Source organism: Onychostruthus taczanowskii, unplaced genomic scaffold, assembly GCF_017590055.1.
Source record: "Onychostruthus taczanowskii isolate IOZ18803 unplaced genomic scaffold, ASM1759005v1 scaffold36, whole genome shotgun sequence".
NCBI classification, from domain to species: domain Eukaryota; kingdom Metazoa; phylum Chordata; class Aves; order Passeriformes; family Passeridae; genus Onychostruthus; species Onychostruthus taczanowskii.
In genome coordinates this window covers 2726342-2741819 of record NW_024501015.1, presented here as the reverse complement: position 1 = coordinate 2741819, position 15478 = coordinate 2726342, and the positions used below count along the sequence as shown (strand labels likewise).

General features: G+C 39.3%; 1 protein-coding gene across 15 annotated transcripts in view; it reads right to left on the bottom strand.

The window, feature by feature from the left end:
- The window catches only part of CREB5 (cAMP responsive element binding protein 5), a 267897-nt gene that overhangs the window by 59362 nt on the left and 193057 nt on the right, over window positions 1-15478 (bottom strand). For all 15 annotated transcript variants that reach the window (XR_005953199.1, XM_041411417.1, XM_041411413.1 and 12 more), the window contains one exon: window positions 13262-13372. Coding sequence is in view for 14 of the 15 variants with exons in the window: in XM_041411417.1 (XP_041267351.1) it covers window positions 13262-13372 (111 nt within the window). In the remaining variant the exon portion in view is untranslated. The remainder of the gene's footprint in view (window positions 1-13261; window positions 13373-15478) is intronic.

Below are 15478 nucleotides of genomic sequence, written 5' to 3'. Positions count from 1 at the left end.
CAGCCTCTAATATTAAATAGGATTTGTACACTCCTAAACTTAAATGAAGTTTCTAAAGCATTTCAAGGCATGCATCATCTAGATTATGTACAACTAATTTATGAAACAGGTTTCCAAAACACAGATGCTTCAGTGCTTGGCTCAGGCAGCTTCCCCACATTTCTATCTGCTGTTAAACTGCAGTTGCAGTCCCACTCAGGACAAGACTGCACTTTCCATCTAGAAGTGAGCCCTAAGAGAGATGAGAACATAAAAGCTACTGAGACCTTGTGATCTCCAGAGAACAAAAATCTCTGTAGCCAATGATAAAATGAGTCATTCATACACTAAAAAATCTCTTTCCAAAAAAGCAATATTCAGCTGTCTCCTCTTTGGTACCAGAAAAATAAAATTCAAGGCAAAGGACTTGTCCTTTCCACTGTGGATTAAACATGGGTAAAATGGAGTATATACAACAAAGCTGAAGACTGCCTGTATGGTTGCAAGTTCTGTGTTGCTTTCAAGCCTTCAGAATAGAGCTCAGCTTGACATTGAAAATCTTTGTGGAGGTTGGTCATTCTATCAATCTTGACAGAGTCATAAATCCAAGGCACTGTGCAGCCAGGCACAGAGTTGGTTTTTTTTTCCAGGATGAGAACACATCTGAAACAACACACTCAGACAGTATGGTATTATTTACTTACAGCTGAGCTTAGGAGATCGGGTAGCAGCCTCAGAAATTATCCCAATTATTTGAAATTGCAGTATAGTGTAAGAATTCTGTCAAAAAAGAGGACTGCAAGAGGCGGAGGGGGGAAAAAACTAAGATAGTTTTTTGGGTTTTTTTAATAAAGCAAAATGAACCAAGGCAAGCATTCAAAAGTAAGTTACTGAAAAGCATTTTATAAACTAGCTTTAAAATCTCTTAATAGCATTAGCTTACCTTTTGTTTTGTCTGAAGAAATATATATGAACCAATAATGTTCTCATGAGATTTCATTACTGAAAAGGCTCATTAGAAAAGGCATTAAAATACTAATTACCTCATAAACTATTTAGTTGTGTACCCACTGGGATAGTACTTACGAGTGCTCAAGCTCTTCATAGATCCAGCTAATCAATTAATGCTCATTACAATCAGAAAGAGTATGCAGACTGCAGCATGCAGGAGAAATAAATAAGTCAGAGGTTAGCAAAGAAAGTGATTTGGCTGTAATCGAGCCTTCCTTTGTAACACAACTGTTGTCTGCTACGATTTAATTTTAATCAGCCTTTTTGGTACTTCTGGTAATGTGACTCTTCTTGTCTCAAGAATCTCAGCTATTGTTATTGCTCCTCCAAGTACATAATTTATTATGGGAGATACATCAAATGCTTCATGCAGATTCAAGTGGACAGGTAGGGTTTTCACTGATACCATGCTAACATTACCTGCTGGGTGTGCAAAACCAGAGAGGGGCTTGGGGGTGTGTCCTGAGTGGCTTTCTCCATCAAGAAGAGGAGCAGCCACAGAGACATGGATGCACTGCTGGCTGTCCTGCAAAGCAAAGCCCAGCACCAGCCCCTGCCTACCCTACACCAAGGCTTGGGAAGGGTCAGGAGGTGTCTGCTGGTGAGAACTGGACTCTCACAGTCTTCACAAACACTACAGGGGAAGGGATCCTGCTTTACTGCCTGCAGAGATGACACGTATGCTCCTTCACCTCAGGGGTATCAGGACTATGGCTTGTCTCTTTTTGCTGGATATGATGGCTTCCAGTATCAGCACTGGAAGCACCTGGAGCCTGAATAGAGCCTGTTGGGCTCCTCTCCTTCCCTTTTGCCTCGGCCTCTGCAGGGAGGCTCCTGGCACAGTGCTGTCACCATCGGGATATGGTCCATCACTTGTGACAGTAACATCCCATTGAGAAACAAAGGATGGACAGTGACAGGAGCCACCTCATGGCTTCAGGCAAATGCCATTTCCCAACTACATGTGCATCATGGTTTCTCCTGTCCTGTAACTGGCAGGAGACTCAACAGAATCTACAGCAGACTTTTTTCAAACAGAATTTAGAATCTGTTTAAAGACATCCAGGACTTAATCCTAGTTCCTTATCATCTCCTTCACACCTGTAACTCAAGAGAGCTTCGCTTTTACTTCAGACCTGAAAAGTCCCTGCAGGAAGACCTCACATGCTCCAGAGAAATGCATGTTCATTATTTTTTCACTATGAAGGGAACAAACCAAATACGGGAGGAAGTTTAGGGCTACTTCATCCATCTGGTCATCACAGAGGCTACGGTGACCAGGAGCCCCAGGGACAGCTTTCCTGCTTTACTCCTACAGGAGGAAAGAACATACTGGATGGGTACTACAAGTAATAGCTATGTTATTTGGATTTTTGTGGGCAGTATTAAACTAGCATCATGAGTCACATATACCAGTTTTACTAAGACTAGCATAAACACATCTTGAATTTTAAGTGTAGTAGAAGAGGAAGTTTTAGTTTCTGAAATCTTTAAATAAGATTAAGCTACCTTATTTTCTTATTTCTTATTTAAATGAAAGATTTCAGTATCCTTGAACAATCCCAGTAACCACAAATTTTACCAAGGGCAATTAATTTCTGTTTTAATTCTCAACACTGATGTGGTTATATACCTTTTTTCACATAAACTCTATATTACCTCTGGGAACTCTGTATGCAAGAAATTCAAACATTGCTTGGATCAAGTTTCCAATCAAACTAATCCACCACTAACATGATTTAGAAGACTGACAAGCCTCAGCAAATTCATGTAGCCGAACAAATTGCTTTTTCTTTGTGCAAATGGTAGCCACCCTAAGTGTTAGTAAGTGTTCTTTGGATAACACACATGGATTTTCAGACATTTATTTTTCTTCAGCATTCTAAAGTATTTCAGGAAAAGTGGTTTCTAAACAGAAGATAAGGTAATATGCAAATAAATAGATGGAGAAAGTTAGCCAAATAGGCCCAGATAAGATTATGCTTGCATAGCAAAATTGCATAGAATGGAGGAGGAAAAAAAACCCACCATAACCACAGGAAAGAAAAATGGACTTGTACACAAACATGCACACTTTCAAACATCTGACCAATAAACCAAGGGCTCTTCAGGCTGCTAGCTCTTACTATCACCTACCACTGCCTTTAGTTTAAATGAAGAACTCAAACCCCCTGATTTTGTACACATCCATCTATTAATGTTTTGGCAGTATTTTTAAATTTAATAAAATTCCTGGAAGATGAAGTTAGAGCAGTATCTGTTACAAAGCTCCAAATAAATAGTTTTCTCTCTGACACAGTCACACACTTGCACACCGACACCAGCCTGCAGAGCAGCTGCACACGTCCATTAGATGGAAAGCAGATCAGGACTTCCCCCACCCACCCTGGGTATCTCCTGCCTGCTTTGTTGGCAGCCAAAACAAAGTTCACGCTTAACCTCATGCTAAAGAGCCTCTGTTAACAGTCGGGGAACACAGTCCATCCTCCTCACATATATTTCTCCTGAACCACAAGCAGCACATAAAGCAGACTCTAGTCAAATCCAGTAATGATGCCAGGTATTTTGGGAAGAAAAAAAAAAACCACTAAAAAGTTGGCACAGTAAGGCAAATGTCATACTTCAGTGTATAGTGGTGTTCTGTCAGAAGCCAGACATATTAAAAATATTTACATAATTTAAAATAATTTGTACAGGTCTAGTAAAGTCTATTTTAGGCTTTGGGCTTTAATAAAAGTTTAAACATTTGCTAGATCCCATTGGACTTCATGTGTAACCTTGGCATTTAAGGGCAGTATTGAGGATATGCCATTACTAAACTTTTCATATTAGTATGTGTGTGAACTGAAATACCAAAATAAAAAGATAACAATATTTCTCGTGACTTGCAAACAGTCCTGGACTTTATACGTATTTCCAGATGGGAAACGAAAAATGTACTCTATGTTTGCACTTGTATATTCAGAGGTGGTTTGTAGTCTAATTTAAACATTCCAGAATAATGTGACCTAAATATAACAACATGAATCATCCATCACTTTCAAAGAAATATCTGGCAATTTTTCCTTATGAATCACTAGGGACAGATACCAATACCTGTCATAAAATTGGTGGTGATTGTCTGGTATGATGAACCAATTATAAAAATCTTCTGGTATTATTCTGGGGATTAGAGAAAATAATGTATCCTTAAATATTATGCAATGAACACCTACAGGAAGCTGAGTTGCAAAGTGAAGTCAGATAAAGTTCATATGAGATTCTGGAGCAGTTGTCAAAACACCAATGTGCAAGAACAAGAGGCAAATATGCATTAAATATTTAGTGCATAAAATGCTATGAATAACCTTCCCACATATGCTCTGTAGTCAAAATGCATGTAGTCTGCAGAACATTCTGTAAAATACAGAATATGAATTCCAAACAAAAAATTTAAAGCCAAAATAAACAAAATGTTTACCTGGCAGTATCAAATTCTGGAAGGGTCAAATCTCACCTAAAGGAAATTTTGAAATTCAGAAGTATAAACTAGGTCCTCCGCTGATGCAAAAAACATACAACTCATTTGAAGTTAACTCATCCAAGTTTATAGCTGAGGATCAGGGCTAAATTAGAAAAGTAATCTTTGACTATACTAAAATTTTTGACTCTCATATTATAAAAGTAGAGGATTATGAAATTCTATTTTAAGTTGCTTATGGGGCTTGTCTCCTTTCTGAGCACTCATTTTGGAAAACTAAAATGGAGAGGAGTCATAGTGAAAAGGTGGACATTTGGTTTTAAATAATTTCCAGTAAACTGAAAAACAAAACTGCAGGAATGCTGTCTGCTGCTTTCTATTTTACAAAAGTTTCCTTTTCTCTCTCTTTTTTTTTTTTCTACATAATTTTAAGACCAAGCTTTCACAAATGAAAATGTACATCATGAAGGTAACAATCCTAAATTAAACTTCTTCCCCTCTGATATTGTTACTAAATGAAGAATCTGCTATTATCTTAAAGTAAGATTTGTGGAACATTTTTTCAATATGAAAGAGTTGGTTTCAGTGTCACTTTAATATAAAAAATGTGAGGAAAAAAAAGCACACCCATGACTAGAAGAGGAAGGTTTTGCATAAATTGAATTCTATTCCTAAAAAACCTGACAGGTTTTTAGTCAAATCTTCATGCTAGTTCACCTTCAGTTGGTCAAAGTTCCTGTTCCCCCTGCCTCTGCAATATTCCAGCAACAGCCAGTATTTCACTGTCTTCTTTGTAACGTAAGTTCTTTGAAATGAAGGGAACTATCTAAAGCAGAGTAACTTGGATGCCCACATTGCCAGAGTCAGTCCTCAGCACATGAGCAATTACCAGAGTAAAGGCTGCTCAGCTCCCCTGGGGGGCATCCCATAAGGTGGGCTGGGCAACAGTCAGAAAAAAGGGGATACAGAGTGCAGAGGACACAACTAACTGTGCTGCATCCCATGCAGTCTAACTACAGAGCACATTTGGGAAGATTATTTATAGCATTTTACACACTAAAATCTCAGATAAACTTTACTGGCCAGCAATTTGCTATTAAAAACCAGAGCTGAGCATAGTTTGCTGTGTAAGTGTTTCCAGGGTGGGAGACCCAGCCTGTCCCAGTTTTTAAATTACCTCCTCTGAACATAAATGAGGAGTTGCACTAATGAACATCTGGAGAACAGTGTATATCCCTCCCAGCACTGAGAAGTGTCAGCAACCATATCTGACAGAATAAACAATAAATGCTGTGAACATTCCCTCGGACTGCACACAGCTTGTAGCAGGGTTTCAAATATGTCTGTGATCTTAGAAGGAGCTCTGCAGGGGTATTCTTTGGTCCTGGTTTGGATATGGTTGACATTATGTGAAAGTAAGTGCTCTCCTGAGATTTCAGTGAAAGCCACGATGCCAGGGAAGCTGATCTCACAAGGCTTCCATCATCTCAGATGACAGAAGTCTCAGAAGATCAGTTAATTTTTGTCATTCTGAGCCAAAATCTCATCAGTAAAGTTCAGGAAATTTCAGGGGCATTAAATCCAAACACAAAGCACCACCTTCATTCAGATTTAAATCCCAAATATGAGCCTGCACTCCCAGTAAACTTGAGGAGTTCAGTCCTCCCATTCTTCCACTAGTCATGAAAAACCAGTGTATTTCAACAATTATATTGATATTACCAATGTTAATATTAAGTTGAAAGAAAAATATACATAAATTTTTCTCTGACAGAAATTGTGTTTTCTGGAACTGGCAGACAGAAATTCTTCTGTGCATGTTTCAGCTCTTCCACTGACAAATTGTGTGGCCTCTAGTGAGTCACTTCAATTTTCTCTCTCAGTTCAACAGTCTGAAATTATTTATTTCACAGGAAGACTACCATAATTAATAAACTCTTCATTAGCTACTGCATAGTTTTTAGAAAATACTTTTTAAGCTTGTCCATAAAGAAGAGATTTATTGCCATGAGGATTTTTCTTTTAGCTCTTGTGTCCTCAGTGGTTAAAATATGGGGCTGGTAAAGAGTGCAAAACCATCTCCCCCACCCAAAGTGCATCACTTGCCTTGAGATGCACTAGCACATCCCAATCAAACGCTGGGCTTAATGTGCAACAGCCTGAAGCTCAAAACAATTTATATTATCTGTGGATCTTGCAAAAATCCTGGAAAATGAAAGCTGTACATATTCCAAGAAAGAGACTGAAATATATCCATGGGAAGCAGAACTTCCCTGTAACGCAACCATGCTTTTATTTGTACAGTTTCCTTCCCTGGCTTCACTATCCTAAGGGCTTGCTTTTACTTGCCCCAGCACCCACTGACACACAACTTTAGACAAACAAACCTTTCCTGTAAGGGATGGTTGGGCACCAAACAAGTTACCCCTACATATATGGATGTATCAGACTTAAGTTTCAAAACCTTATGACACACAAAAGCCAACAGTTCATCTGTTGAGCTCGATGATAGCTACAGCAAGCAAATACTGGGATTGTATTTCAGTTATTTCTACGGTTACAAAATCAGGGTGGACACTGGGGAGAAAAGGAGAAAGAGAAACAAATCTACAAAGACAGTAAATCCTCTAAGGAAAGAGGGTGGTGGAGAAACGGGGAGAAAGAGACAGGGTGAGGGCTAGTGGGTGGGGGAGAAAGCGAGGTCACTTTAACACCCGGCTGAATCAAGGCAAACAAAATAATAAAAATCCAAGTTCTTCTAGGGAAATAATGCTGATAAGATCACCACAGGATAAAGTGACACAAAGAAAGAAAAATGCAAGGAATTGTTACAACTTGTGCCTGTGAGAAGCAACACAATTCATATGCACTCAGGAGAAGCAAGATCAGATATTCAGCACATATTCACAGCAGCTATAAGTAACTGAACTGCCTTGCTTCTCTAGAGAACTTACTGAGCCACTGACAGCTTAAGAAGAATTAGTTCCTACCCAGTCTAGTACATAATCCAGAATTTAGGCAGGACAGGTACAAGGTCCTGTTTCAGTAAACCAACCAGAATATGCTTATCTTCACCTATCACAATAATACCTTAATCCACAGCAAGGCACACTGTCTGCAGGCAAAGCTACTGCCCAGGAAAGGTTTTAAAGCACAGATCAGGAGCACACTGAAAGTTTGGCTTTGAGGACTTTTAAACATAAGCACAAATATAACAGGAGATACAATTTCAGAATAGTTAGTTTTGTCAACAGTTGCAGAAGCACCGTGGGTTTTAACTATACAACAGTCCCTTCTGTGAAAACACTTCTCAGTTACTGATACAGGAAATTTCATCATTACTCTATTTTTTATTTGGAAGATGTTGCTTGGCACTTTTTTTTCCTCTTATGCTGCTTTCATTGCTTTATTGTGAAGTACAAGACGAGCAATTGCTGTTGAATGTTCTGCCGAGATGCAACATTTTTCTTTCTGCTCAGCAGTCCAGAATCCATGCAAAGAAAAGCCTTCTGGCCCTGAAGCAGTATCTGCTGTTCTACTAAAGTGATTCCATTCCCAGACAGCTTGATAGGAAAACATAAATTTCAAATCATTTATTTTGTTCAATAAAGTATCTTCAGTCACAAAGTGTGAAGCATCTAAACCTAGAGTTTCAGTGGCTCTGATCCTGCCTGGACTGCCTATGTCAGCCCCTTGCCTGAAATCAGCATGAAAACATCACAAACCTTGGCCCAGAGCAGGAATCCAGTGGCTCTGATCCTGCCTGGACTGCCTATGTCAGCCCCTTGCCTGAAATCAGCATGCAACCTCGCAAACCTTGGCCCAGAGCAGGAATCCAAAGGGATGTCCTTCCCAAGGCCACCAGCTGCCCCAGCCACTGCTGTTAGGGCAGCATTCTTGGCTTCCACACCCAAAGGCTGCTGCAATGGCAGAGCCAAGCATCAAAGCAGGGCCGGGGTGAGAGCTTACTCCAGCTGCTCCTCGCTTTGTGCCCACTGCACCATTGCAGCTCATGGGCACAGAAACACACATTATTTGTAAAACAAGGAGCAGCAGAAGACTCCATCCAAACTCACACCATAATCTCCATCTGATGGAAGCCCTCGACCTTTGTGGCCAAGCCTTTCCCATTTGGCTGGCATGCTGTGTTCCTGCAGATAGGGAGGCGTGTTGTCCTAGAGCCATACAAAATGCAGCCAGGTCTCTGCAGACAGCCTGGCCTTTCCTCTGGGATGGAGAGCTGAATGATGCTTGCACTGGGATTTACACAGCCACCAGTAAGATCTGGGCCCTTACCTCTAATTAAGTTGAATAAAAATTAGTGCTGATGGCACTGTAATTTCTTTCACTTCTCTCCTCCTCTGCCAAAGCTGTCCAACATTCTTAGGTATATAAGGAGGTTTGGTTATTTTACTATTATAATTAGAAACATGCACTCTACCAATGTATTTCTTTTCTTTTCTGGTAACATTTTCACTCTTTCACCTCATAGACACTTTCAAATTTTTTATTTTTAATATTTTTTACTGTTCAGCCTAGTAATGCTTACAAGTCAAAAACAACAGCCCACAGTCCTATGTGCTTCTGATACAGAAATAATTTTTCTTTTCTTTTTTCTTTTCTTTTCTTTTCTTTTCTTTTCTTTTCTTTTCTTTTCTTTTCTTTTCTTTTCTTTTCTTTTCTTTTCATTTCTTAACCATACATGTTCTGTCAGGATTACAGGCACAGCCAAGCTACACATATAACATTTAATTTAAATTTTATAAAACTACATATTGAGCAAGTGGCAGACAGAAATTGTAAAAGAAAAAATTAATATAATAAATTGAGAACTGTATTTTTAAGTTCAGTTCTTTCATTGCCAGTCTGCTTTTTACACCTTCTTTCAGAGGCCATAAATTTCTGCAGGTAAAGATCAATGCCTTGCAAAATTCAGATAGAAAGGCATCAGCTCCACGGAAAAGACCTGCTGTCACACAGGCTTCCAGTGGTTCAGTGCGCACTATTTATCTTTCACTCCGGTAATCCACGCAGTATTGCACTTCCGAGTTCTAAAACCTCCAGGACTCTGAAAGTGCAAAAGCAAGCTGTATGTAGGCAGTATATTAAGGCAAAGCACCGCCAACAGTTCCAACTTCATAATACTTTCAGCCTACTGAACCACATGTTAATATGCTACGCGTGCCACTCTGCATATTTTTGCCATATTTTTACCATGTACACTAAGGAGCTATATGTTTCCTCCTCTTTCCAGTGCAATATATTTTAATATAAAATCAATGTGTGTTTTTGGTGGGCAGCATAAGAGTTTTACCTACTCGGCTGTGAGTCTAAGAAGAAAGCAGTATTGATTTAGAAGTTCACTCATTCATTTACTAGGACAGTTTTAAAGCATTAGGTGATAACCTAATTGAGAGGCATACTGTGAGGGAAACTGAGACTGCTATGATAATTTAAATCAGTTCTGGGATGTCATCTACAATATCTTGATAAAATGTTCTCCCAAAAAAAATTAAAACAGGAAGCAAGCTTCTTGGGTGGCAGAGTGTGGCTTTCCATAAATGTCAGGTGATACAAGGTGATTAAAATACGTATTGCTTATTATAGAAACGTTACCTTAATGTCACACACATTCTACATTTGTGAGTAGATCTGCTTGTATCTCAGACAATGTATATATTTATGACACTGGCTTCCATTTCCCACTGTAAACCAATTATGAACTAATCAAGGGTGTGAATCTTTTGCCATCTATCAGCTTTCTTTAAAAAACCTGGCATCACACAGCATCCCTACAGATAATATTTATTCACATGCATTTTACAGAGGCAAATTAAGTCACGGTGGCTTTCCATAAATGTCAGGTGATACAAGGTGATTAAAATACGTATTGCTTATTATAGAAACGTTACCTTAATGTCACACACATTCTACATTTGTGAGTAGATCTGCTTGTATCTCAGACAATGTATATATTTATGACACTGGCTTCCATTTCCCACTGTAAACCAATTATGAACTAATCAAGGGTGTGAATCTTTTGCCATCTATCAGCTTTCTTTAAAAAACCTGGCATCACACAGCATCCCTACAGATAATATTTATTCACATGCGTTTTACAGAGGCAAATTAAGTCACATCTGTCACCAAACAGTGTTATGACTGCTGCATGCCAAACTGTGCCTGCATTACTCAGGTACGTACTGCCATGAGGCCAGAAGGGTCTGGTCTCACATCTGGGTCTCACATTTAGAGAAGCCTGTCCCATGTTCTCTCACATAGGCCTCCCAAAAGTGCTGATAGTCCCATGGATTTGGGCACCTAGTAAATCAGGCCCAAAGTCCCCTGGACTTCTCCAGTTACTTCAGTCACTAGCTACAAGCATCTTAGATGACTCTGTCTGGTGTTGGACACATCCGTTCTTGGGGTGGGGCCAGCCAAAGAGAGCATAAGCAATGATGAATGCACCAGCAGTAATAGCATTATCAGAATCCAGGGAAATCTGAAATTCTTTCCTAATGCAGGACACAGTCTGATAAGGTACTAAGTAAGTACCCTCACTTTTAACTTTTAACTAAGTCACCAGAGTATGTGAAGTATCATGCTTTAAGCATGAGGAAAAGTGAAACAGTTAACAATAAGAACAAACGTCCCTGTAACATAGATGATTCTGATTTAAAATCCATGAATTTGCATGCAAGAAATAATTTTGCTCTGAATATTTCCTACATTTTTTCTACTTTGTATTCAGGCAGAGTATTGTTAATAGATTCATATTCCTCAAAGCAGTGGCTAAATGAAGAGACTTTTTACATTGCATGTGTGCTCATACAGAAACAAAATATTAAATTAGAATATTGAAATGTAAGATATTTTAAAAAGCCCAAACCTGCATTCGAAAATAGGAAAATTCCTGGAACTCTGAATTATACCCTTTAAGAGTTAACGTGTGTAGATTTTTTTCTGCCCTTGGAAGAGTGGCAGAAGTAAAGGCTCTGCTTGTTCACTACACCACATTTTGGAACTGATAGCAATTTCTTCATACATTAAAATGCCTTCATACATTAGATTTAGGGACAAAACCTACTTACCCAGATTAAAAGGTAATTTGTATTAATAGACAGTTTCAGTTATTAAAGCACAGAATTCTCACCATATGCACCAATAATTTAATCTTGTTCTTAAGTAGCCTCACACTACCAGTAAAAAAGAGCCAGGGGGTGAGGGGAGAGAGTAAACTACAGAACCTTTAGTCCCCAAAACAGATGCCAGTTTTGGATTTATTCAGCCAAGGAGTATTTAGCTTGGCTCAGCTACACTTGCATTGAAAAAACACTTGCCTATTCCAAAAAGTTTTTAACGAGCTCTGCTGCAGATGCTGTTGCCATTTGGCATGTCACCGTCACTGTGTGGTACAGCAGAGAGAACTCTCAACCACAGGTTTTCCTTGGCTGGGGGAGCCAACATTTTTGGCTATCGTTCTTCTTCTGGCCAAATGGCTGCATGTTTACAGAATGTGGTTTTAGAAAGAGTGTTAACAGAGGTTGGGTTAACAGCCTAACCCAGACCAACAGTGAGGCAAAGGCATGACCTACCCAACCTAAGAAAACAGAAGTAGAATAAACTCATATATGTTGTTGCTCTTAACCTAGAGTCTCCTGTATGCACCATACCTATAGACAAACAGATATTTTTCTTAGCCTTAGAATGGATGACAACAACTTTAAAAGCTGCACCACTCATACAAAGTAGACATATATAAAAATATGTGGTTGCTTAATCTTTGTCGGCTTGATTTCATTCTCTCACTTATGACAATTTTACCTTGGCAAAGTGCCACTGAAAAAAGTTCAATGAAGTTACTCCTGGTTTTCACTATGATGAGATATCTTGAGAGGATAAAAACCTTACACTTTAATTAAACTTCAGTTTAGTTAAAACTAAAAGCTTCTGTCTTCATATTTCCATTAGACAGCAGCAAATGGCAGTTCTGAAACGTAAAAAGCCAAAGAGTTTTTACACTGATAACTTGATTCCAAGGATATTAGTCCCAAATACCTCCACAAGAGTGCATATGAAGCTGGGAAAAACTTAAAAATATTCACCTGTAGTTTAGTTTACCTACATTAATCCTAAATCATTACATATGCATGAGAAGCCTTGACCTTTTAAGATGTAGAACAACTTTAAGAAACAATTTCATTTTTTTGTTACGACATTTGACTTGTATGAATAAATTACATTTGTCAGTATTCTGACAGTTCTTTTTGATGGGAACACCTTTGTTACATTCCAGAAAAAGAAAATAACCCAGAGATGATAGATAGATAGATAGATAGATAGATAGATAGATAGATAGATATTATTTGGTATGCTTCTCTGACACACCGTGCTCCTATCTGGAAAAAACAAGGACTGTGTACACTCCCTCTGCAGCACACCCTTTATACTGCACTCTTTATTAACTGACAATTTTCTTTATATGAAGTTGTGGAGCACAGACACCATTAGAGAAACAACCAGACCATTTGCTTAAATTCTACTGACCTGCACCAAAAACCCCATTTAGCACAGTGTGGAGCAAATAGTTTACCCTACAGTTCCCTCTCACTAAGAGATCAGTTAGGACTAAGAACAACTTGAAAGTTCATAGACACAAAGGCAATTTACAGCAGCATATTAAAAAAGAGCATAACGTATGACTAAGGATGAAGTAAGCGGTGTCTGGCTACATCCCCCCCACTGTCTGGGTAACTGGTATGCAACAGCAAAATGAGAAAATACAGTAATTTTTAAAAATTCTCTTTTTACCATTTTGGCTTCTGAATGCATTGGGGGAACTTGAGGTGAAGCACATGGATTATTGAGGTTCGGCCCTTGCATCCCCATGATGTTGGAGTTCATTGACATTTGTCGCTCCATCTTTTAAAAGAAATAAAAAAAAAAAAGCTTTGAAAACATCTGAAACATCTGGAGACATTTGCAAGAATTTACTCTCAGTTTCTATTTAAATGGACTGAGCTTTATTTCTTCAAGTCATGACTGAGAAAATAACAATCTGTGTCATGAATTGCATATGTGTATGCACGTAGGCGTGTGTTTCATCAGAATCGGCCCTGAAAACTTACAGCCAATTATAAAGAAAGGGTTTCTTTAATAAACAAATGTAGCAGCCACCCAGGTTTGCGCTTTTTTGTAATGATTTTCTCCCATTCAGTATAACAACACTCAGAGTTAAGTGGTTTTAAAAGCATCACTGTATAAAATTGTAGCTTCCCCTCCCAGCACAACCCAACTTAGGTTCTTAAAAGCATAAATAAAAATCTTCAATCTCAAGCATATGTAAAACAAGTTGGCTATTTTTCCTTCACTTGGACTGCTCAGCTGGGAAGAGTTTTCCACATGTAAGGGAAGCTTTCATGTACTGCTGAGATAACAAAAAACAAAGCAAAACTTCTCCTGGCTGTTCAGAGCCCTTTCTACAAGCTAGTCTCACTAGGCTGGGAGGGAGTGATACTAACAAAACCTAATGGCAGTAAATCCTCTATAAAATAATTTCCTGGAGGGTATTATACAAAAAAAAGACAAGCCCTGCACATTGCTAGGCCTTGTAAGGGGTGGTAAAACAGGGTTATGGTGCTGCTTCCAGACAGAGCTGAGCATCCCACCTTGCTTTGAGCCAGTCTGCTGAATTTTTGGCTCTTACAAAAAAGACACTTTTGGGTCCTTCTGAGCAATCCAAGCAGGGGAGCTATTTTTATGCGCCCTGTCATCACAGCATTGTCTCCCACCCTCCATGATGCCTGCAATAACGGGTGCTGGGCTTTGGGGAAATGTGAATACCCCACTGTCTCCTGGCAGAGAAAAGCTGCCAAGGCCCCCTTTCCCTTTCTCCATGGGGTAGGAGCAGCTCCCAGTGCCATGCCCCCTGCAGCCCTTTCAGGAGTGCTGTGGGGCAGGAGGAGCAGCCAGTGCTGACAGGGTCTGTCTCGCCTCCACGCTCATCCCTCCAGGGCTTGCAGCCAGAGCACACCTGCTTGTCTGCAAGTAAAGCTGCCCAAAGGGCTCCCCAGCAGCAGACTGAAGCCACTGAACTTACACTGTTGCTGGAGGTTTGTTGCATTTTGGGTTCTTGGGAATCATGCCAGAAAAAAACTTCCCACAATGACACATCTTATGGGGTTTTTTTGTTAAACTTCCTGATCGATATTCCAGGAGGGCCTTATTGACAAGTTAATAATTAATAACTTATTCATGATTGCTCAAACAGCAGCCAAAGCTGAATCTCTGTATCTCTGTGGAGTGTTCCCCTTGAGCCAGCAATGCCAGAACAAGCAGTGCTTTTCTCCCTCCCATGGTCAACTGCTCTCAGGTTTGTCTTGCAAACTGAACAAAGTGAAATGTAGCAAAAACTCCTCCTTTGCCCATCCCCTCTTCCTCATGTCATCCTTACTTTTCTCCACCCCTAACCTGCTCAAATGTTTTCTACTGAAAAGGTTAAAAGATTAAAATAATTTAAAATTTGAAGTTACAGTTGTAAAGCAGCCCTTTGGCTTCCATAAGATGGGAAATATTCCTATACCTCCAGAAATCATGAAAGATGAGCAGTAATTGTTACCTAGTTCTCAGCAAGTGCAAGTTACCAGACCAGAAAAGTAAATCACAATTGTTTCTTGCTAAGTGGTTATCTCACACACAAGAGGATCACTTAGAGTTCACTGACATAACTTATGTACATTGCTTTTCCAGTTATTTTTTCTGAATTCAGGAAAACCTTTTTGTTCCATCACAGACATACTGATCTCACCTACATGAGCAAGTATGAGAATCACAAATTGTAGTCTCATGTAAACTGCTTCTAATCACTCTCACACTAATTAGCATGCCATTAACTTAATCAGAAACACTAGTCTAAGGTGAAGCACCAAAGAAGGCCAGCTTCCTTATTACACTGGGTTTTCACAAAACCCAGAGGATTTCACCTCTGCTTAGACTGAATCAAACACAACACAACTTTCCACTCTGCAA